At 39.9% G+C, this 21,942-nt stretch overlaps 2 protein-coding genes across 2 annotated transcripts in view; one reads left to right on the top strand and one right to left on the bottom strand.

The window, feature by feature from the left end:
- Positions 1–17,457, bottom strand: part of METTL15 (methyltransferase like 15) — a 72,645-nt gene extending 55,188 nt beyond the window's left edge. The window contains exon 1 of the mRNA XM_009901350.2: positions 17,059–17,457. Within this exon, the coding sequence (XP_009899652.2) occupies positions 17,059–17,457 (399 nt within the window). The remainder of the gene's footprint in view (positions 1–17,058) is intronic.
- A 2,640-nt stretch (positions 17,458–20,097) lies between these two features.
- The window catches only part of KIF18A (kinesin family member 18A), a 28,020-nt gene continuing 26,175 nt past the window's right edge, over positions 20,098–21,942 (top strand). Inside the window, exons 1-2 of the mRNA XM_009901332.2 lie at positions 20,098–20,460; positions 21,147–21,304. Of these exons, the coding sequence (XP_009899634.2) occupies positions 20,133–20,460; positions 21,147–21,304 (486 nt within the window). The 5' untranslated portion in view covers positions 20,098–20,132. The remainder of the gene's footprint in view (positions 20,461–21,146; positions 21,305–21,942) is intronic.

Here is a 21,942-nt window from a genome sequence, read left to right as displayed (position 1 = left end):
TTTCCTAATGTCCAATCTAAACCACCCCTGGCACAACTTAAACCCATTTCCTCTTGTCATATCCCAATAGAATAAACCAGGTTGGAAAGACCTTGAAGATCACAGAGCCCAACCTATCACCCAACACTATGTAATCAACTAAACCATGGCACCAAGTGCCTCATCCAGTCTCCTCTTAAACACCTCCAGTGATGGTACCACTACTACTCCTGCTCTTACTGTACAAACCAGAATATGACATTTCCCCAACTGCTGAGTGCAAAATCCAAGCTACAAGTCACCAGCACAGAAATATATTCCTAAATCTTCTGCATAAAGCAAGAAAAGTTCAGCTGAAATGGAAGATTTCTACCCGAGTTTATTATGTCTAGAAACAGGACAGCTCCAAGCAGAAGTTTATTCTCCTGAATGACTGGAAGCTGGGTGGAAGCTTTTCTTTAGACCTTCCAACTCAACAACATGCTTTGAATTTTGCTGCATTTTTTCTCTTAAAGAATTCATTTTATTGTTTGTTTCTAGGATATTTATTATTTTGGTGACCACACTCAAAAATATCTGGTAAAACAGAACAAATACAAATACCTACATGAAAAACTTACAGCCAAAAAGCTATTTTAAAATGCAGGGGGTTAAAACACTTATGCAAAAAACCCAAATGAATAGCTACTTGGATGGAGAAGACGACTACAACTGGGGAAACAAAATGAACTGCTAGAAGAGGAGAGAAGTTAGATAATCAAGACAAAGATCAGAGAATCATAGAACAGCTTAGGTTGGAAGAAACCTTAAGGATCATGTAAGCCAACATCCCTGCCATGGGCAGGGATGCCTCTCAACTAGATGAAAAAGGAAAATGCATACAGCAGGAAATCCTATAGAAAGAAAGAAGGCAGCAAACCAACTGCATCAGTAAACCTTACATTCCAAGGAGCAAGTTGCTATGAAGGAAATCTAAATCCAGAAAAACGAGAATACCAGGGAAGTTCAGAGCTAAACAATTGTTTCAGGAGAGAACAGAACACTTTCCATCACTGCTACTTTATATGAAACTGGGCTTAGAGGAGGACAGGAAGACAGGAAACGTGGAAAAGGAGTCCCTTAGGACACATCTTTCTAGTCCAATACAACATCTGAAGGCTCCAACAATTTTCTGTGGAGTACTATTAACAGTGTTTTTATACAGCTGTAGCAGATGGTATGATTCACTTATCTCAAAATACAAGAGTTCAGGGAACCTGATGATACTATCAGGCACTAAGAACAAATTTTAAAAGTGTTTTTCATGCAAATATTGAAGCTATGGATATTATGTCATGGGGAAAAGGCTAAAAATTAACACTATTTTTAGAGAGAGAGAACTTGAAAAAATATTTCATCAGCAATATTACATGAATACAACCATCGACTCTCCTGTTTCCATCCCCTGCCTCAAGGATGTTCTTTAACAATTGTCAGAGCACTAAAGGTAATTCAAGGTAGAAAAACAGTCATTCTCTGCTTCCCCCTTCTGTTTGCCTTCCATTAACAGCTGCTCTTGGGCACTGACAGAGACTGGACACCTGGTCAGGTATACCTCTGATGTGAATCAGTACTCTGCTACTGATGGTCTTCTGATATTTTGATCTAAAGAGCTCAGGAGAGAGGAAAAACTGCTTAAGAGAAAAATAATATATAATCAAAACATCTTCTACCTCCACAAGTCTCTAGAGAAACATTTCTTCACCATCCTAGCTTTAGTCTTTATCACGTATAGAAGTAGCAGAGAATTTCTGGGAGTTCAGAAGTATTCATCTTAGATTTTAAAACTCAGCAGCTCTGTTGCAAAGAGAGCCAACCTCCATTCAAGTTTTCACTCCTCAATTCTCAGCTGGAGCAAGGAGGGATCCCACACAAAGCCAGCAAGGGTTGTTTTTTTTTAATAATGCAAATTATAAAAAACCCACTAAAATCAAACCTTGCTTTCCTCCCAAGCCCCTGAGGTTTGTTTTTCTCTTAATGAAAGACAGATAGCTTCAAGACATGTCCTGTTCCTTCCTGGCCTCCATATAGCTCTGTCTGCTCAAGTATCACAGAATAAAAAACCCAAACACACAAAGGAAGTGAAGAAGAGGAGGGAGAAAGGCTCCATTAATACTGGAAACCACTGTCATCATCTGGGGAGAATGAGCAGGCACTGGGATAAAGAAAAGCCATTTGTTATTGTAAAAGAGGGTTCAGCACAAGACAAACATCAAAGCAAAAAAACCACAAAAAATGTAACCTGCACATCAACACAAAAAATATCGATTTTTTAAAGCTTAATTTTTAAGAATTCTTGCATTATACTTAGACTTTTAAGAGAAGTGAAGAAACAGTGCTAACAGGACAGCTCCTAATGAAGGAAACTTGAAAGGAAAAAAAAAAAACAACAATCCTCCAAGGACTCCAAACATTTGTAAATCCATGGGCATTGTAAAAAGCATGATTACCAAATATGTGACCTAACAGGAGGAAAAAAATAAAATATCAAAGGGAGTACTATTAAAATCATAAAGGGGATGGCAAAAGATAATGGCAATGGCCAGAAACAAGATCTTAAAATGCACAAATTCTAACAGCAAAGAACAATTAATGTTAAGTTGCTAAAAACAAAATACTTCAGTGGGATGTCAATCAGTAACACAGAGTTGACAACTGTGCTTTAATTAAATTTGAGACTGTTACCAATTAGTCTAGAGCACTACAGGCTTCATGCTGCCTATGACTCAGTGCACTGACTCATCCAGTAAAACTTTTCTTACAGAACTATCCAGGCACCCACAAGCATGCAAGATCAAAAAGGAAGTAGTTTCATTGACCTTCTTCGCAAAAGTCTCGTTTTAAATTTAGATGACCAAAACTCTGTACTGACACAACTGCTCTAATGGGTTTATGAAGGAGAATTTCAGGAGCATTGTTTTAACTCCATTTCAGAGAAACATCTCAGAAATTCAGACTACAAGTAATGCTTTGGGTAGCTTGAAGCTGAAACAGCAGATTTGAAATCTGCTTTTTTACAAGCTGCCCAAGTAGCATTATTTATTATTAATAAAACATCTATCACTTTTCACTGAAAGATCCTATCCTGTTTTCTGTTGCTAAGAGTCCTGACTTTTTTTAACAATTGGAAGTTGAATTTTTTTATGTCAGAAGGTCATCAGCTTGTGAGGAGGGTGGGAAAAAAATGGCAAAAAGTCTTCAGCCATTTCCCTATTCGGGAACAATGGTTCCACCAGTGCAGTAAGCTGTAATGGCATTCTCAAGTTCTGAAATAAAAGTAATGAGAAGATAATTCAGGGTGAAAGACTCTTCTGTTTCTATTCTCATGGACCTCCAAAAACATGTTCTATTTAAAAGCAAGACTTCTTTTCCAGTTGCACTCAGTGAATGCTCAGGGTACGTTCCCCAGGTGCCAAGGCCAGGATCTCAGAAAAGGAAAGTAGTCTTGCTCTCTCAGATTCCACTCCATTAGTGCCAATGGAGAGGGACAAATCACAGAAAAGAGTGAATGAGTTGTGCAGACCCAAGACAGGCAACTTGTTTAGAAGCCCTACAGTACATATGTACAAACCAATGTAAACATCTCACTGTTCCTCAAAACACCCAGGTGCAGCTCTAGCTGCAGTGATCCACTAGTTTCATGGGTTGGATCAGCTCACTTCTCCTGAAAAACCAGCTGCAAGTAAATTGACAATTTTGGTGTGAGCTCACTGCATGGCTGTGCAGTCAGCAGAGCTAGAATGCAAGGACGTATATCCAGGTAGCAGGATGTGCAGCGCAATCCGAGACCTGCTGAGCCAAGGGAGTTCCTGAGTCTTACAGGCAGCAAAATGAGAATCAGTAACATGACCTACCTGCTTCGTAGTGACCTCCTGAGAACCACAATGTTTTGATCTTATATGTGGCCATGTCTTAGATGCTGTTGACCATTCAAACTCTGCTTTGAGATCAGATTTTTGTCCCTTGAATTACAGCCCTACAACATTTCAGTTCTTCACCAATTACCTCCATAGACAAATTCATTCATTCAACTTCAATACACAGAATTTATTTTCACAGATGTCCTATATGGTAGCATTCTCTGGCTACACCTACCTCAGGAGGCCAGCAGAAGAGTCTCAAAAGGTGGAACCACCATTTTGTCTGAGATCTTACATGCATGTCAGCACACATAAAACCATTTCTACTTTGGTTCTTCAGACTGAATATTTATTGACAGTTGAAGCACAAGGTGCACTCTCAGAATCTATCTCCTGGCTTAGCCTGAAGAAATTCAGTCTGTGCACTGCAGTGTGAACCATCTGCTTCAAGCAGGGACAATCAATACATTCTCTCAAAAGCAGATTCTTCACTTGAGAATTGAAAAAAAAACCCAGGAAATCCAACCTGACCATCTCACCATGATAAAGTAATCCAGATGAGTCTGCAAGTATTTCATTAAACTCTTGAAAATATTACAATGAATCACACTGATCTAAGCAACACAAAGGAATCCTATTAGTATTTTAAAGCATGTGTACACTAGAAAGCTCTCCAAAGAAGATACAAGTACTATAATATTGAGGGAAAACCCCACACCACTGATCACTACGTGGGGCCAAGAGTTCACTACTTCAGAAAGTAGTAGTTCACATTCTACAAAGAAGCCATTTCCAATAGGATACGGTTTCCTGAAGTCACTCTGTTTTGTTATACCTTCCCTGGATCACAGAATGGTCACAAAACCCCAGAATGTTAAGAGGTGAGAAGGGACCTCAAAAGATCACCCAGTCCAGTGCCCCTGCCAGAGCAGCATCTCATCACAGGTCATGAGGGAAAGCATCCAGGCAGGTTTTTAATGTCTCCAGAGAAGGAGACTCCACAACCTCTCTGGGCTGTCGCTCTCAGAGAAAGTTTTTCCTTACATTCACATGCAACCTCCTCTGCTCCAGCTTGCACCCATTGCCCCTTGTCCTATCACTGAACATCACTGAGCAGAGCCTGGATGGGTCCTCCCAACACTGCCCTTCACATCTTTAAAAACATGAATGAGGTCACCCCTCAGTCTCTTCTCCAAGCTACAGAGCCCCAGCTCCCTCAGCCTTTCCTCACAAGGGAAATGTTTCACTCCCCCTTCAGGATCTTTGTGGCTCTGCACTGGACTCTTACAAGCAGTTTCCTGAGGTCCTTCTTGAAGCGAGGGGCCCAGAACTGGAACACAAATACTCCAGAAGTGGCCTCACCAGGGCAGAGGGGCAAGAGAACCTCTCTCGACCTAATTACCATGCCCTCTCTAACACACCCCAGGACCCCCAGGATAATTGTTTGCTTATAAATTCAAGGCCACCAAAGGCGTCTGGATTCTATCCGACTGAAAAGATACCCATCTACAAAAGTCTGCAGTGAAAAGAAGAGATAAACCCTTTGTACCCAAACAAAACATACAATGTGCACTCACTTCAGACTTTGCAACAGCAGCATGGCTTGTTTTAGAGTGGCATCTGTCCAAACTTACAAAATGTTTAATCAGATCATATTTCTAGAACTATCAGAAACCTACAACTATTTTAACAAGAGCCAAAAAATGGATTAGAAGTCTTCTCAATCTGAGGTCATTTTTTCCATGTCAGAAAATTATTCAGTCACCAAAATACTAGCAGATAACAGAATTATCCCTGAGGAAACAGAAGTTTCCACAAAACTTTCTCCTTTCTGCTCTTCTAGAAGTGACATCTTCTGAAAGAACATTCCTCACATACACCAAAAGATACACAGCTTCTCACAGCCATTTAACAAGGAGTTGACAGAATCACAGAAATGTTCAGGTTGGAAAAGACCCTCAGGATCATCAAATCCAGCCAATAACCCTACTCTACAAAGTTCACCCCTAAATATCCCCAAGCACCACATCCAAATGACCTTTGAACACATCCAGGGTTGGTGACTCAACCACCTCCCCGGGTAGCACATTCCAATGCCTGACCACTCTCTCTGAATTTTTTGTTTTTCCTAATGTCCAGCCTAAACCTACCCTGTTACAGCTTGAGACCATTGCCTCTTGTTCTATCACTAATTACCTGTGAGAAGAAACAAGCACCAACCTATCTACAACATCCTTTCAGGTAGTTGTAGAGAGCAACGAGGTCTCCCCCCAGCCTCCTTTTCCAAACTAAACAACCCCAGCTCCTTCAGCTGCTCTTCATAAGATTTATTCAGTCCATTCTGCCCCCTTGTGAACCCAAATGTTCTTATTTAACCCTAAGAAGGGGAAGGCAAACCTGACCACTGTAGAGGAGAGACTTGCAGAAAAAGTAATGCAAACTGTGAAAACAGCAAGAGTCTGTTGTGTTTAAGAGAAGATTGGATGAGGCACTTAGTGCCATGGTCCAGTTGATTAACTAATAAACTAGGGTTGGGTGATCAGTTGGACTTGATGATCTTGGAGGTCTCTTCCAGCCTGGTTGATTCTGTGATTCTATTTTCCAGGCCCTTCCCTGGCTTCACTGCCCTCCTCTGCACTGGCTCCAGCACTTCCACATTGCTCCTGTACTGAGGAGCCCCAAACTGAACACAACACTAGAGGTGTGACCTCACCAGTGCCAAGTACAAGCCTAATAACAAGACACAAAGTCTAACTACCTATCCCTGAATAATTCCATAGCATATAACTAGAACTATAAATTATTATATTTCAGTCCTAAGAGCTGCTAGTTTGGTTGACTCAACCTTACCACGGGTAAGGCTCCTGCATCCTCCCCATCCATCCCAAATCTGTTTATCGCATCCATCACTATATCCTATCTAATGCACGCAGAGATCAACCACGCAGAGAAATTATCATCTCTTTATATCTGCACCACTACCTCCGAATTTGCCTTTGATTCCTGTTAAACACATACAAATTAAAAAGGCATACTTGTTTTATATGCCTGCCAAAAGGCAAGGCTTTTAACATTATTTTAAATAAAATGGATTGTTTAAAAACATTGGCACGGTGAGACACGCTATAAAACTTGGTTACTCGTGGGACCACAACGAAGATTTGTTAGTCAAGAAATCTACTTTTAGATAAATGCTGGAAGGGTTTTAATATTTCTCCAAATAAGTTTAAAAACTGCGTACACTCCAAGTCACAGCTGGGAAAACAACAAACCTCAAACACATTAAAACATACGCTGTGCTACTATTCACACACAAATAAGACAATGTATCCCAGGACTAAGAAAATGGACTGTCTTCAGCCTCACAAAATATTTTCACATTTTTATCAGTTTAGTAAGAAACATTAAACTTTAGCTTACCAATAACCTTTCCTCCCTCTAATGAGCATTCAAAATATTTACACAGACAATCAGTTTCATAAGGTAAATCAGACATATCTGGGTTTGATAGCACCTGGGTTTTGTTTACAAGCTATCTTACATGAGGGAAAATATTACAAATCCAGAGAACCAAACACTGTACACAGACATTTAGATACTCTGCAGCTCCTACCTCCCATTCTGAAAAAAATGGCAATCTGTATTTGCTTTCTGTTAATTCCATAAGGAACTCCAAAAATGAAAGATGACTATGTTCTAATCACATCTCAGTTCCAGTCAGTAACAAAATACTGCCATATTATCATATAAAATTAGATAACAATTACAAATAAGTAAAAAACCTACAAACTTCTGGAAAAGAAAAACATCTGTGGCAAAAAGTGGTTGAGGTTGCCCTGTAGAGCAAAGCAATCATCCCAAGTTCCCTGCAGTATGCTTCTAGACATTGAAAACATATGCAAGGTAAACAAGCTCCCAAAACTTTGCACCTACTATCAAAAGGTGACACTGCCATAAAATGTATGAGCTGCTATGCTGTATAGATTAAACCACAGATCTAGAGAGGCACAACTCCCATCCAAAGCTTGTTCAAGTACACAAGAGTGCCACTTGTTGATTAAAACATTATTAAGGGAATAAAAGGTCTTACGCCATATGACATCACCTGCCAGAAAATAAAGAGAACTGAAAAAAACAATCTTACAGTTGTGTATTTTTGCTAGTGGTAACATACTACACCATACAAACTATTCTTTTCTGCTCTTTACTAGAGGGAAGAAAAAGAAGTAAATACATTACACAGTAAATGCAAGCAACAATTCTGTCCTGTCGGTTCTATACATGTTTTTCATCTCTGTAAAGAGTTATCACATGTAAAAGCTGTAGTCTGATAGGTGGACTGTCATTTATTACCCAAAGCACTTTTGAGATAATATTATACAAAAGTTGTTTACACTCCAAGTCTAACAATCTACATTACAAGAAGAAACCCAAATAAATAGTTGGCATTTTGTAGGAAAACAACCTTCTCACATAATGCATTAAGTGCAATACAAAGTGATTTTCCAGCAGTGGTATATTCAAAAATTAAACCATAATGCAACCATTATTACCCATTTTTCACATTCCTCTCATCAGTACACCCACAGTGGATACCACTAAATTAAACCAGTATACAGCTGCAATATCTGGAAGATCACTGACTAGGTCTGCATATTCAAGCATTTCTCTATCAACCATCTCTACATCATTCCACACAGAGGAGGAAAAAAAAAGAAGATTGTTATGAATGATATTTTGAAGCATCCATCAATCATAATCACTCAATAGCCTCAAAATTAATTTCAAATACAATTTCTTCACAAGGGTTCCATTTTCTAATTACAGCTAAGTATGAAGCAGTTAATTCTATAGGCAAGATACTCCTTTCTTTGCTTAGGAGCACTTTTTGCATTAAAATGTTTAAGTAGCCTTTTTACCTCTTGCACAAAATCAGCAAAGGCGACAAAAGAGTCACAACTGCACACCTTAACTTGTGATCTTGATTCTATGGAAGATACTGGAATATTCCACATCCACTATTTATCTTGTAATACAGGGAGGCTTTCTCAGTCATCAATTGCTGGTCCTCCACAGAAATCTGGCAAAAGCCCAGTCACTGGTAGACCACTCCAGAAGCAAAGGGAGCTGTGTTCCAGACCCTCTGCTCTATGCCAAGCGGCACTTCCAGCATAGCGTGAGCCCTGGCAGCCAAACACTGCCTTTCACCTAACTCATTGAAACAGCCAAAAAGCTTACTGGGAGAACATTTTTTCCATGCAACAGAACAAAGATGAGCCCTTTTCCCTCTTCACTCTCAGATCAGAGGTAAGAGAAGCAAACAAAAACCAACACCACCTGCCTCTGTCACCTGCTTTTAGACAGCTCCAGCAGGCCTCACTTCAGTATGCATTATTTACTTTACTCATTCTCCTAAGAGTAATGTTGTCTGGAATTAGATTTAATGACATTATGACTCAAGCACACCATTATTAACATTTCCATAGGAAATTAAACTTCCAATGTCTGAATGACTTCAGCTAATCACTAGACTTAGCAAGAGAGAGCCGATTTCCTCCGCTACCTCAGAAGAAACTTTTTGCCTCAATTATAAGGGAGGAGATATTTAAAATGTAATAAAATTTTTACAAAGTCTCAACTGACAAAAAAAAAAATCTAATCCAGTCTTTAATATTTATGGTTAACCATCCCAAAAACACCGTGTACGCATTTCTGCTAAGTCTTGGCTGTCAAGTGCCTACCTCAGCCTGACATCAGGCAACAAACCTTTTTATAAAGAAGAAGCCTTAAACAGTATCAGTTGATTTCAGTGTTTAAAACACAACTGTTAGAAAAGTATTTTCCCAAGCTGCTGAGCACTAGCAAACACCACTGGAATACAAGATGATGTGCTCAGAAACTCTGGGAAGGAGAAGAAAAAAATATTCTAAAGCAGTGAATTAAAAAAAAATCAGACCATACATTTCAATGACTTCAACTACCCATTGATTTTAAACATCAAACCTGATAGTTTAACCTTTTAATTATCTCACCAGGCTGAACAAGTCTGTGCAAAGCTACTCACAACAGGACTACCTCAAAAGACAAAAATTAAGGGGGGGGAGGGGGGAAACAAGAAGAAAGTAAGAAAAAAACACCATATTTCAGTTGTAGTTTCCTGGTAACATTTTGTGTGGTAGAGAAAGTCAGTGTTCCTGTTTGCAAACTGAAATTCAAATATTTAATAAGAAAGCTTAGCCAAAAGGCTGACTAAATAAGACACACAGTACTAGATGGGGAGGAAATGAGTAGCTACATATATTAATTATCACCCTTTCTGCGATCACAGGCTCACTCAAGTTAAAATTTAAAGGGCTCAGATTACTTTCTGGCGAATTTTATTAGTTTTCCCCAAGAGGTGCAAAGACTAATGCTGTCACAACAGAAAAGGAGAGCATATACAGCGTCATTACAAGCTGAGTCACCCTAAAGCATTGAATCTTGCTTTATTATAACACAACATCTTAAATAGTCTCCTGAAGCACTGTCATTTGTTATGCGATAGAGTGATACCAGTGAGCTAACCCAGTATTACAATAAAATGAAATCTGGCACATCTGCAGAGTTGTTCTCAGTAGGCAGACCAAGTTCCCTTGTTGGTTTCTTTGGATGGCAGCTGCAGGCTTCCCCCTCCTCTATTGCAATAGAGAAAGACGCTGAACGAAGTTGGTGAGAGCTGCCTTGTTGCCGCGGCTGATTGTAACATTTAGACATGCCTCCTGAGAGCCATGCTGCAGGTGGGAAGAAGAGGTGGTCAGGCAGATGTCCAAGAATCACAACCAAAAGATCCTTCCTGTGCAGCTACAGCCATGAACTTACTCTTTCCCTCTGGTCCAAGTGTTTTAGTTACTTTCTCTCTAAAAAGCAAAACCTTGAAGTATAAAACAGTAAAATCTGAAGGGACTTCTTCCCCATGTCTCATTTGTATCTTGCCATCATTCAGATCCAATACCTGAGCATTTTTCATTTCCTGGTACCACACAGCAGTACCAGCTTCAAAACAGACAACAGTAATACAGTGTTCTCAGATAAATTGTATGTGGTTTAATTCAGCTCTCATTAGGGCATGTATGATCCCTGTATTTTTTGGGGAGCCCACTGCAGACAGCAAAGCAGGAAACTTCCAATACTTTAGAGCATGACTGGGCTTTCTCTTAACCGACAAACTGGTCATTAACACCATCTCCTGTCTTGTTTTCCTCCTTGTCCCCTTCTTTTTTCTCTCACCTTGTGATCAAACTCATCCAGAAACAGATACTGTACAACTTGTATGACATTTGCTGGCTTCACACAATGAAATAACACTCCTAAATTGTTACCTTCTCATTTAGGCTGTTTGTCACAGATAAATTAAGGAACTTAAGCAAATGGGGTCTGGTTTTCCAAATCCCCATGTAGACACTATCATCAGAAAAAGAGATAATGTTACTACTTTAAATAGTAACAGATACTTGAGGGACCACCTTGTGTATATCTTTAAAAAAGATATTTCTTTTTGAAAATACACAGAAAATGTTTTCCATTTTCATGCACTAGCTTCAAAGACTAACTTCACCTAAAAATCCCTTTTCAAGTATGATTTTAGCCAAGTATGTTAAACAGTGCTCTCTATCGGAGAAGATTCCAGCTAACGAGTTTCCTATTACACACCGCAGAAAATGACTACACTTGGCACACATAGGCACTCTACCCACATTTTACTACACATCTCCCTACACAGCTGTGATCTGAAACCTGGCTACTCTCTTCCATAAATTCACAATACACACAACCAGGCAAGACAAAGGAGAATGAAAGGGTACACAGGAATTCCATGATCATAAAATCAGAGAATTGTTCCAGTTGGAAAAGATCATTGAGGCCAACCACCATCCAGCTCGCCCAGATTTGGTGCCCAACCATGTCCCTTCAATGCCTCCACAGACAGGGACCCAACCATCTCCCACAAACCCTTTTCAGTGAAAGTGGTCTCTCCTTAGCATGCCTCCACTTCTTCAGAGTCAACAACCCCTGTTCCCTCATACACTCCTCACAAGACCTGTTCTCCAGACCCTTCAGTGGATCTGTTGCCTTCCTCTGCACCCACTAGAGCATCTGAATGTCTTTGTTGCAGTGAGGGCCCCAAAATTGAACCCAGGACTCAAAGTGTGGCCTCACCAATGCTGAGATATTAGGAAGAACTTCCCCCCCATGAAGGATGCTGAAATAACTCTTAATACCCCCCAGCAATACTGAAGTATCACAGAAATTCCTGTAAGACTCTGTAATTCCCAGAGTATTTTCAGAATTTCTCCATGTTCATTTATTGCCTCTTCCAGTATCTTCCTTCTTTCTTTACAACTGGCCTTGTCGGTATCAATCACCACATAAATCACTGTGCTGCTGCTGCCATAGAAAAACTGACCACACATTTTGCATACAGAAAGCAATTTTCAGCATGTTTCCACAAGAAAAAAACTAAAGTTGTTTCTACAACAAAGAACACCAGATAAATCACTGGTTCTATGGCATCTACTCCCATGTTACAAGTCCAGTAGAAAATAGGTTACAATGGCAAAAACAGTTACTGTGTCCGTAGAGTGTTGTGCTTTTTCCCCAAAACAATTATTTCAGCATTTACCTCATGATGTAATTAATATTCTGTGCCAAGTTTGGTATTTTGGTTGCATCTTGCATACAATATACTTCATATGACCTGAAACTCACAATTATTTTTTTTCAGGTCCCTTTTCAACCCCTGTTTATCTTGGACACTCTGCAGGAAACTTGGATTTTGAGAGCTTTTAGCGTAAATGTGTTGTTCCAGCTATAAATTACTTATAGATGGCTTTGGAAGTCCTACAGTAAATATATTGGCCACCAGCATAGCCACGTAACTATTTATACACCATGATACTTGGAAACCCTTCTCACAAAACAGAAGTCCACTCCACAGGGGGCTGTACAGAGAAAGGTTAACTTTGTCCTTAAGAGCTTAGTCAGTATAAGGCAGGAAAAGAAAAGGAATTGACATATGGACAAGGACATAAAGAAACTAAGACAATTTCAGAACAAAAGACTCCGCTTTTGCACAGCAGTGGTCTACTTCAGCATCCTTTGAATGCCATCTATTACTCACCTACTACTTCTGAGAAAAAGAAGGAAAAAAGGATGCTCCAGATCAGCAGCAGCCAACGGTGGCAACAGAACTTCAGGAGGTGAAAGGTTACTGTCTTCACACTATCTGTAGAGCTCAAGCAAAAGAGCAGTGTTTGACTATCAGCAACATCTTATGCCTCCTCTTGTTATTCCAGAAGGCCAGGCTCATACTCTCTCTCAGCTGAAAAATAATCATTTAACATTTGGATGCAGGAAAATAGTAGCTATCCCAAGAACAATGCACTCTATACATAAAAGAAAAGCTCGTGGCAAAGTGGAATGTTTTTAATACCTGTCTCTTTCTAGAAGCCAGGTATCACACAAGGTTTCTAAGACAAAAAGGATACTGCCTTCAATGAAAGCAAGATAGCAAAAATAATCTGAATAATTTTATGAAGAATCAGAGGGTCTCTCTGCAGGAAGTCCCAGCTCACTCAAAAAAATCTGGCTGGAGAAAATTAACCACTTTATTTTTCTTTAGACACAAATTAATATAATGAAATCATCGGACATTAACTCCGTTTCTGGTGAATCATTTAAACATTGGAGAAAAGGAAATGGTCTCACTCATTCTTCCTCAAGTTTGACCATCCAGCATTTAATTTTTAAAAAACTTCCAGAACTATCATAAATCAAACAATATTGCTAGAGCTTACCATATTTTCATTTTAGTTTGTTCTAGACTGAAATTAACACAAAGCTGTAGATCTCATCACTTTAAAGGCTTCCCCATAAAAGCTGAGTACAGTTCTTTTTGTTCTAGGTGGAGTCTAAATATTATCGAAGTGGGCTGTTAGCACTGCAGCACTATCAAAATAGTTTACTAAAGCTCTGCAATCTGTAAGAAACTTTAAGACATCTGTAAGAATAATTAAAATGTCAAGATTTCACCCCATGGCATTCATACTAGAAGCTCAGTAATGAAATTATTTTTCACATCTCTATAGCCATATGATGTGGAAGAGATCCACATCCCTAGTTAAGTGGCAAGTGACTGCTGCAAAGCAAAAAGTCAATGCAAATCATGGAAAAAAAGTATTCTGGATGTCCAAAGCTATTCATTCTGAAAATATACTTGGTTCTTTGCTACCTTTATAGTTTATGAGAACACAGAAAACTCAAGCTGCCCAGACAACCACAGAAACTTTGGTAAAGTATATGTGAAGAACATAAGCAGACTCAGAAGACTAAAACATAGTTTAGTCGATACAGTAAACTTTAAGAGGAAATTACTTGTGTGTGGATTTACTGCAACAGACTTTTCATTGAGGAGAAGTGAGGTAGATCAGTAAAAACTAATTTGTACAACATGCTTCAAAGACAAGACTACTACAGGGACTTTGCAGAAACAAGGTCTAAGGCAATAAAAAGAAGACTCAAAGATAAGTAGAAATACTAATTGCTTAAACCCCTGACAAACAAATTCCACCAAGGAGACAGTGCACAACAATCACAGAATGTTTGGGTGGGAAGAGACCTTTAAAGATCATCCAGTCCAACTTCCTGCTCTGAGCTGGGACATCTGCAACTAGATCAGGTCCAATCTAACCAGGAATGTTTCCACAAATGGGGCACCTACCGCCTCTCGGTAAAACTTGTGTCAGTGTTTGACCACCCTCACTGTAAACTAATTCTTTATCCACTGAACAGTCTACTCATCAAATCCCTCTCTCTCCTACAGGGAGAAGGATGTTGGGAGAGACTGCATCAAAGGCTTTACAGAATTTCAGATAGATAACAGCTATAGGTTTTCCCTTGTCCACTGATGTAGTCACTCCAGGAGGAGTGACTAATATTCAGTAGGAGGGTACTAACATCTTTATCTGTCTGTGACTCACTCTTAAGTAACATTTATTTTCTCAGGAACCTCTATAAGTAAAATTAAAACCCCACTGACTGACCAAAGCCACAGGGAAAATCATGTCTTTCTAATTGGATTTTCTTTATATTAGCAACTCCTGGTCTTAGGACACAAGAAGAAATAGAGGCCTAAATCAGCTTTTTTATAACGAAGACCATAACTGCATTACAGCTGACTAAAGGAAATCATGTCCATAGGAGAAAAAGTAGAAAAACAAAATCCAACATCAGAACATCGCTTTCCCTGCCCACAAGATAAAGGAAGTGTTCATAACTTTATAAGCATACATTGATATGACACAGCCAGTCCTCCATCTGTGTCAACAAACTGTACCACCATTCACACCACTGAGAAACAGTCTGAATCCGTATTCTAAGCTTGACTGATGCTTACTCTAAGCAAGACCCATTTAACACATTACAGCCTTTTGCACACTACTTATTTTCAAAACTTGGCTCCAGCAAATGCTGCCAATATATATTTACTCTGCCTTTAGAAAAAGGAAGGAAGTGCTGTTTTCATTTTCAGTTATGCCTGACAGGATAGCCAGACTATAAATGCTTCTGTTCAGGCTAACACAAGTTGTGCTTAGATTTGTCATTACTGGTTCACCACAAACACAGGAATCTGCAAAACCATATATATGCAGACCTGAAAAAAAAATCCTACCCCAATAATTAACTATTTTACATTCATAAAAATTTAAATTATCAAAAAGCTTTCAAGGACAACAATAGCTCCACTCCACAGTTTATAACCACAAATAAGAGTTTCTTTTGCAGGTTCTGCTGCCAAATAACTTTGGGGATTCTTTTACACCAGGAAACGCAGTAGAAACACAACTAGAAAATATAGTTTGCATACGGCATCATCATTTATGTTTACTTACTATGTGAAACTTCCATCATTGCTCTGACACCTGAATGAAATCTGACCTTGAAGTTCCTTATGTATTTCACTAGCTTAGGTATCTTCAACAATAGGAAACGTATGAAAGTGATGTGTATATTACAGTAATTACACTCTTTGGACTCTCTGGATTTCAAAACACTTCAAATGATGCATTATCTTCCCAACTAAACAAGCTGTCACAAGGCAATGCCACAAGGTTTGACTGCATTTTTTGGTTCCCTGAATCCACCTCAAGCTCACTATATCCCTTTGCCCCTGTTGAAGGATGTTGTTTGAGTGAAAATAAACAAACATACACACACTTAGAACTTTCTACCTCTTTACACATCATTTCAGTCTTTGTAATAAAAATACATATTCGTAAGTCTAAATCGGTAAGATGCTATGAAGCTAATATACAAAAGTACTAAAACTGCAGATGAAAGCATCTCAAATGTGAAAATCATTGAAGTACTTAAGTTGTGTAAGAAATCAATTTGATTCACAATCATATTTAAGATCCCTCAGATGAAAACTATTTCACTGTGTTATCAGTTTTGTTAAAGGAGTGTGCAAAAGTAGACTTAGATGGTGTATACAAGTACAGTGTAAGACACATCAATACTGCAGTATAGAGAAATCTAGGCTAACCCAGATACCAAGAGAAATCTACTCACAGTATTGCATGCAAATGAAACCACTTATACTTCCACATTATTGATGCTAAGCTGTTTCTAGTACTGTACTATATATATAGCTACAGTATAAGCATATCCCAAGGAAAGACAGTGCCTCAAATTGAAATCATGGAAATAGCTACCTCAGAAGAAGGCACAACAATGATGGTATTTAAAGCCTACATACTTACTACCTCTTCAAGACCTCTCCAAAAGGAAGAGGTCTTCACAAATTAAGGATATAATCACACATGAGAATTCCCTGATAATATTAGCACTTAACACAACCCTAGAAATACACAAAGGCAATCCAGAGACAAGCACAACAGCAAAAGATTATTCAACGTCTTACTACAGTTGTAGCAAATATTCCTTGTTCAAGGATTCAGGCATACAGTTGTCAGATTGTTACTATCTTGAATACAAAGCCTTAACTGCAAAACAATTCAGAGACTTTAAAATGCACAAGTGATTCTTAAACAGCATCCCTTTATTCCTCAAAAAAAAAAAGTTATTCTTACATTGCACAATTTTTTTCTGCTACTGAATCACAAGTGTCTGTCATTTAACTCACCTGGCCTGGCTCGGGGGATAAAAAATTAACAACCTCCTCCAGCATCACTGGTATGTGCAATCTTCCAACATTACTGTTTTCTGTCTTTTGAGGCAAATCTTCAGTTTCACATTTGTGGAGAGTTTGTTCCTTTACCTCAGAGTCAGAAAGCTTTTTTGCTGAAGAATGGATCCTTCTAGACAAAGTAGTCATGTTTACTGATTTCACTTTAAAGTTGCGCAGAAACAAACATTTGTAAACTTGGCACAGACACTGAGATAACATTTTGGAGTTGATCAACCTATAAAAACAGATGTTGGCAATTACTTCAAAATAAATATTTATAACAATAGGCTTGTTTAGAAAAATAATGCAGAAACAACACAAGCATTGCACGAGTGCAAGATGGGTTTTATACATACACCAGGAAAAAGTGAGAATCTCTTACTTTGCTTTCAGAATTTAAATGTTATCTAACAATCATATTCAAGCAACAATAGTTTCCTTTTCATAATGAATGCTTTCTTTTCACTGCCAGAACTCTGATAGCATTACAGTGCCTCAGAGGTGCTAACGTTAAATGATTAACCAAATGCGAACACCACCACAAAGGTAACTTTACTCTCAAATTGCTCCTCTCTGTTCTGCCAAACATAATGAAACAACTGCTCTCAACAGCAGTGCTCTACACAGAGAACTGATTTTTCCCTCTGCCCAAAAGACTCCAAGAACAAGTTAGTAACCTAGTAGTAGAAGGCTGCATGACTTCAGCAAACGTTTGCCTCCCAAAATGAAAGTATAGGAAAGGTGATAAGGATTTACACCTGCACTTATAGAGTCAAGATCCTGTTTAATACTGCACTACACTCATTCCCTCCATGCAGGCAAGCTGCATAATTCGAAAAAATTCCATTGTGCATTTATGTCATTAACAGAAGAGAAACTTTATTTTAGCCATCAGATTTTTATTACTGCTTTGCTTGGATTTACACAACCAGAAGCTACGCATATTTTGTCTGCATGAGTAAAGACAGGTGAACTCCTTGCCTCTGGGAAGTTTTTCTCCTGGTAATTTAAGCTTCGGCTTGCCAGTATTTCCCCTTACTTAGAAGTATATTTCACTCTAACCTTACACAGACACGCTAAAGCCCTGAGGTTTTGCAAGGAACCACAATAACGCCACAGAAAATATTGCATGAACAGGATGAAGACCATCACCATCCTGCTCACACTGCTCTGCACTGATATGAGCCCAGGAAGCGTTAACACCAGAAACACACTTTCTTTACAACCAATTTCATCATACACCACTGATTATTGTTTTTTCCTTCTCCTTAGAGTAGAGCGTACTTTCTTACAGCACACATCTTAAGTGGCATTCAGACACGGTTAGACGCAGCCGCCTCCAGAACAGGACTTGCACTGCAGCGGGCAGTAAAGACAGGCAGAGAACAAAAACGCGACTCCGTAACGCGCCTCCGCGGAAGCGAACCACGAAGGGGCAAGCAGCCCTCACCCAGGCCCAAGGTGGTGCGGCGGGAGAAAAAGGCTTAAGGCCCCGCACCCCACCGAGGCCAGGCCGACAGAACACAGGCTACTGCTGGGGTTGAAGCCATCCGCCAGGCTCAGGCGAAAAACACCTTTACCGCAGGCTCAGACACTAGCCCCCAACTCCTACTCTCAGCACGGCCCTCCCCACACGCACCTTACCGCACCTACCCTCCAACCAGGCCCCCCAGTCCCCCCGCAACAGGCTCAGAAAAGTGGAAAGCACCGCCCAGCTGTAGAGGACTTTCCACTTCCGCTTCACCCTGGCGGGGCCACCAGTCCGGAGCTACCCCCATCCCCCAGCAACAGCTGCCTACAGTCTCCGGGGGATGTAAGTGGGAATGAGGCCCGGGGATGAGCACGGCTTGCCGAGCGCTACGACCCAGCCGAAGCCACCAGGCCCCAGCAGCAGCTAAGCCCCGCGCGACCATTACACCCCACGCGCTTACCATGGGTGCCGTCGCGCTGATGACGAAAGGAGGCGGCGGCCAATGAGAAAGCGCGGGGGCCGGAACGCTCGTGTTTGAATTCGGCGGCCGCGACGGGGAGCAGTTTGTGTCGGTGCAGCAGGCGGGTGAGTGGCGTCCCGAGCTGGATTTTAACTGTGGTTTGGCTTTGGCGGTGGTTTACGGAGGAGAGAGTTCTCTGTGGTGGGATGCGAGTGAGGAATGAGTTGTGAAGGCGAGCTTGAGCTAGGTCTTGACATCTGTCTCGTCTCCTGCTCATGTGTCTCTGTGTGTCTTCCGTTTTACGGCCTAGCTGTGGCCTTACGTTTGTTATGCTAGCGGCTGTAGAGGTGGGACAGGACTGAGAGAGAATAAACGTGTCCCGAGGCTGAAGAAGTGTCTCTACGAGCGTTTACTGTGAAGGTTACTGTTTGCTGTTAAGTTTCAGGTACTCCCAGTTATCACAAAGGATGGCCAATTAGAAGGAAAGCCTGTTTTCATATCCCGGGGGAGGAGGGGGGAGGAGAAAGGGGGGTGCCGCCTTTTATTCGCTCAAATTATGCTGAGGCAAGCCCCCTTTGCCTTGCAAAACTAGAAGGCATCGTGGTTAAACGACTAGCTCAAAGCAGATAGGCAGTAACTCTCCCTTTTAACTGGAAGATAAGAAAAACAGCTCGTTATGGTCGGTCTGCAGAAACCTGCCAGCTTGCACTGAAAAAAAAAAAGTCTGTTTGTTACTGGAGGAAATAAAAAGTGGTTGATGAATTAGAAGCTTGAATCTTTGTTATAAGCTTAAAGTTTCCCTGATAAAATGCTACTTAATTTCCCTACAGTTGTGCTAGGTAAGATAGCCTTTTTAGGCCAGTTACAGCACTGTCTAAAGATATGCTCTTGCTCTAACAGTCTAGAGGGCTAACAGACAAGGGATAGATAGATCCACAACAAGTGCAAGATGTTAATACCAATTTAAGATGTGAATTATTTGAAAGGTTATACTTCAAATATAAGGCTGTTGACTCTTTTGCCAATTGCAGAAAAGATTAATCTGCTGCATTTGAAAGAGCTCCGGAAGCGAAGAAGGGAGACAAAAGGGGCATTGTTATGTCTGCTGCAAAGGAAGATGATGGGTGTAATCATGTCAAAGTCGTGGTCCGTGTTCGTCCAGAGTCTCAAAAGGAGAAAAACGGCAACTTCAGCAAGGTCGTTCGTGTTGTTGATCAGCATATATTGGTTTTTGATCCAAAAGAGGAAGAAGTTAGCTTTTTTCATACGAAGAAAACAGTTCATAGGGATATTAATAAAAGAAAGCAGAAAGATCTTAAATTTATGTTTGATGCTGTTTTTGATGAAAGTTCATCTCAGATGGAAGTTTTTGAGAATACTACAAAGTGTGTCATTGATGGCTTCTTAAATGGATATAACTGCACAGGTAACTTTGCTTTTTATTCTCTTCAGTTAGAAAACTACTAAATTCCTCAAAATTTCTACCACTGTAGTCTATCTGCCTGCTGCAAGGGTCTTGAAGGCTGAGGTGTAAGTAAAGCGTTTTGATTTTATAACTGCTAAGGCTGATGTCTTACTGCATGGAAGTTAGCTCTACCCTATTTTGCGAATGAGTTCACTTCAGGGTTATAGCAGACTTCAGAGTTTTATCTGGAGTGTACACGTTTATGGGGGGAGTCCTGTGGGAGGAGTTACTGAACCAGAAGCAGCTGTGTTGTGACACACCTGCCTTGTGAACTCTCTTAAAGACAGCTTGGCTTTTTAATTGGCAGATGGAATGCAGGGAGGAAATTAAATACCTACCTGCAATAAGCTGATAGCTGAGAATTATGAGAGCAAACGAACAATACTTTCATGTAAATTGCTAGTGAATGAATTTTGAACTGAAAGCTTGAAAATAAATGTAACTGTTTTCCCCCTTTAACTAGCATTTGATTATAGCTCTAAGAAGTAAAGCCTAAGTAAGAAACTTGATCTGTTTATGAAAACAACTGTGCAGAATGACAGGAATTTGTGAATGTACATTTAACTTTTGTGTTTCTGGTTAACTTACTGATCTGAAGTACATCCCTGCCTTGTTGTTGTTTTTGTTTGTTTTTCCTGAAAACTCAGTGCTTGCTTATGGTGCAACTGGAGCTGGAAAGACTCATACAATGTTAGGTTCCCCTGAAGATCCTGGAGTGATGTATTTAACCATGATGGCACTCTATAATTGCATAGAGCAGATAAAAGAAGATAAAATATGCAATATTGCTGTCTCTTATTTAGAGGTGAGTTTCTGCAGATGCTATGTGGCTTTTAATAAACACAAGCTGACTTTGTCTTCTCCTGGGACTTCACAAACTGTGTCCCTAATAGAAATGGAACTGAACTGTACTCAACCCATTGGGTGTTACTTAAAGGCACCTGCTACAGTTTTACAGAAAGCTGCCCAAAAAGGACAATTTCTTCTAGTATATTCATAAGGAATCCTAATGATTTTTGTCTTGCTGATCAGTTACATCCCGCCGAACCTGTGTAGATGTGTACCATATACATCTTTTCAGGGTTATATTTAAAGGATCTTGCAATAAAATCCTACAAGCACTGTGAAACTGCACAGCAAAATGATATCTAATCCCTTTTCAATGATGTTGTTTTAATATTCAGGTTATTTTGCATATCTGAGCTACAGTATGGCCACTTGAATTAGAATCGCTATGCCATTGGCTAGCTCTTTACAAGTATTTCTGTTGGGTTTTCTCACTTTTTTTCTCCCTGCTTCAACTTTCTTGCATTGCAGTTCTGGTTTTATAAGTAGCTCTTCTGGCAGTAGTAGTAAAATTTGTAGATCTAGCTCCCTTGAAGTCTTAATGGAAGAGAAGTCAGCCTTTGAGGGAGGGGAAGGAGGAAGGAGAGAAGGAAAAGT

Source organism: Dryobates pubescens, chromosome 22, assembly GCF_014839835.1.
Source record: "Dryobates pubescens isolate bDryPub1 chromosome 22, bDryPub1.pri, whole genome shotgun sequence".
Classification (NCBI taxonomy): Eukaryota; Metazoa; Chordata; class Aves; order Piciformes; family Picidae; genus Dryobates; species Dryobates pubescens.
Note: the sequence above shows the minus strand (reverse complement) of the source record. Positions and strands in the feature narration are given on the sequence as shown.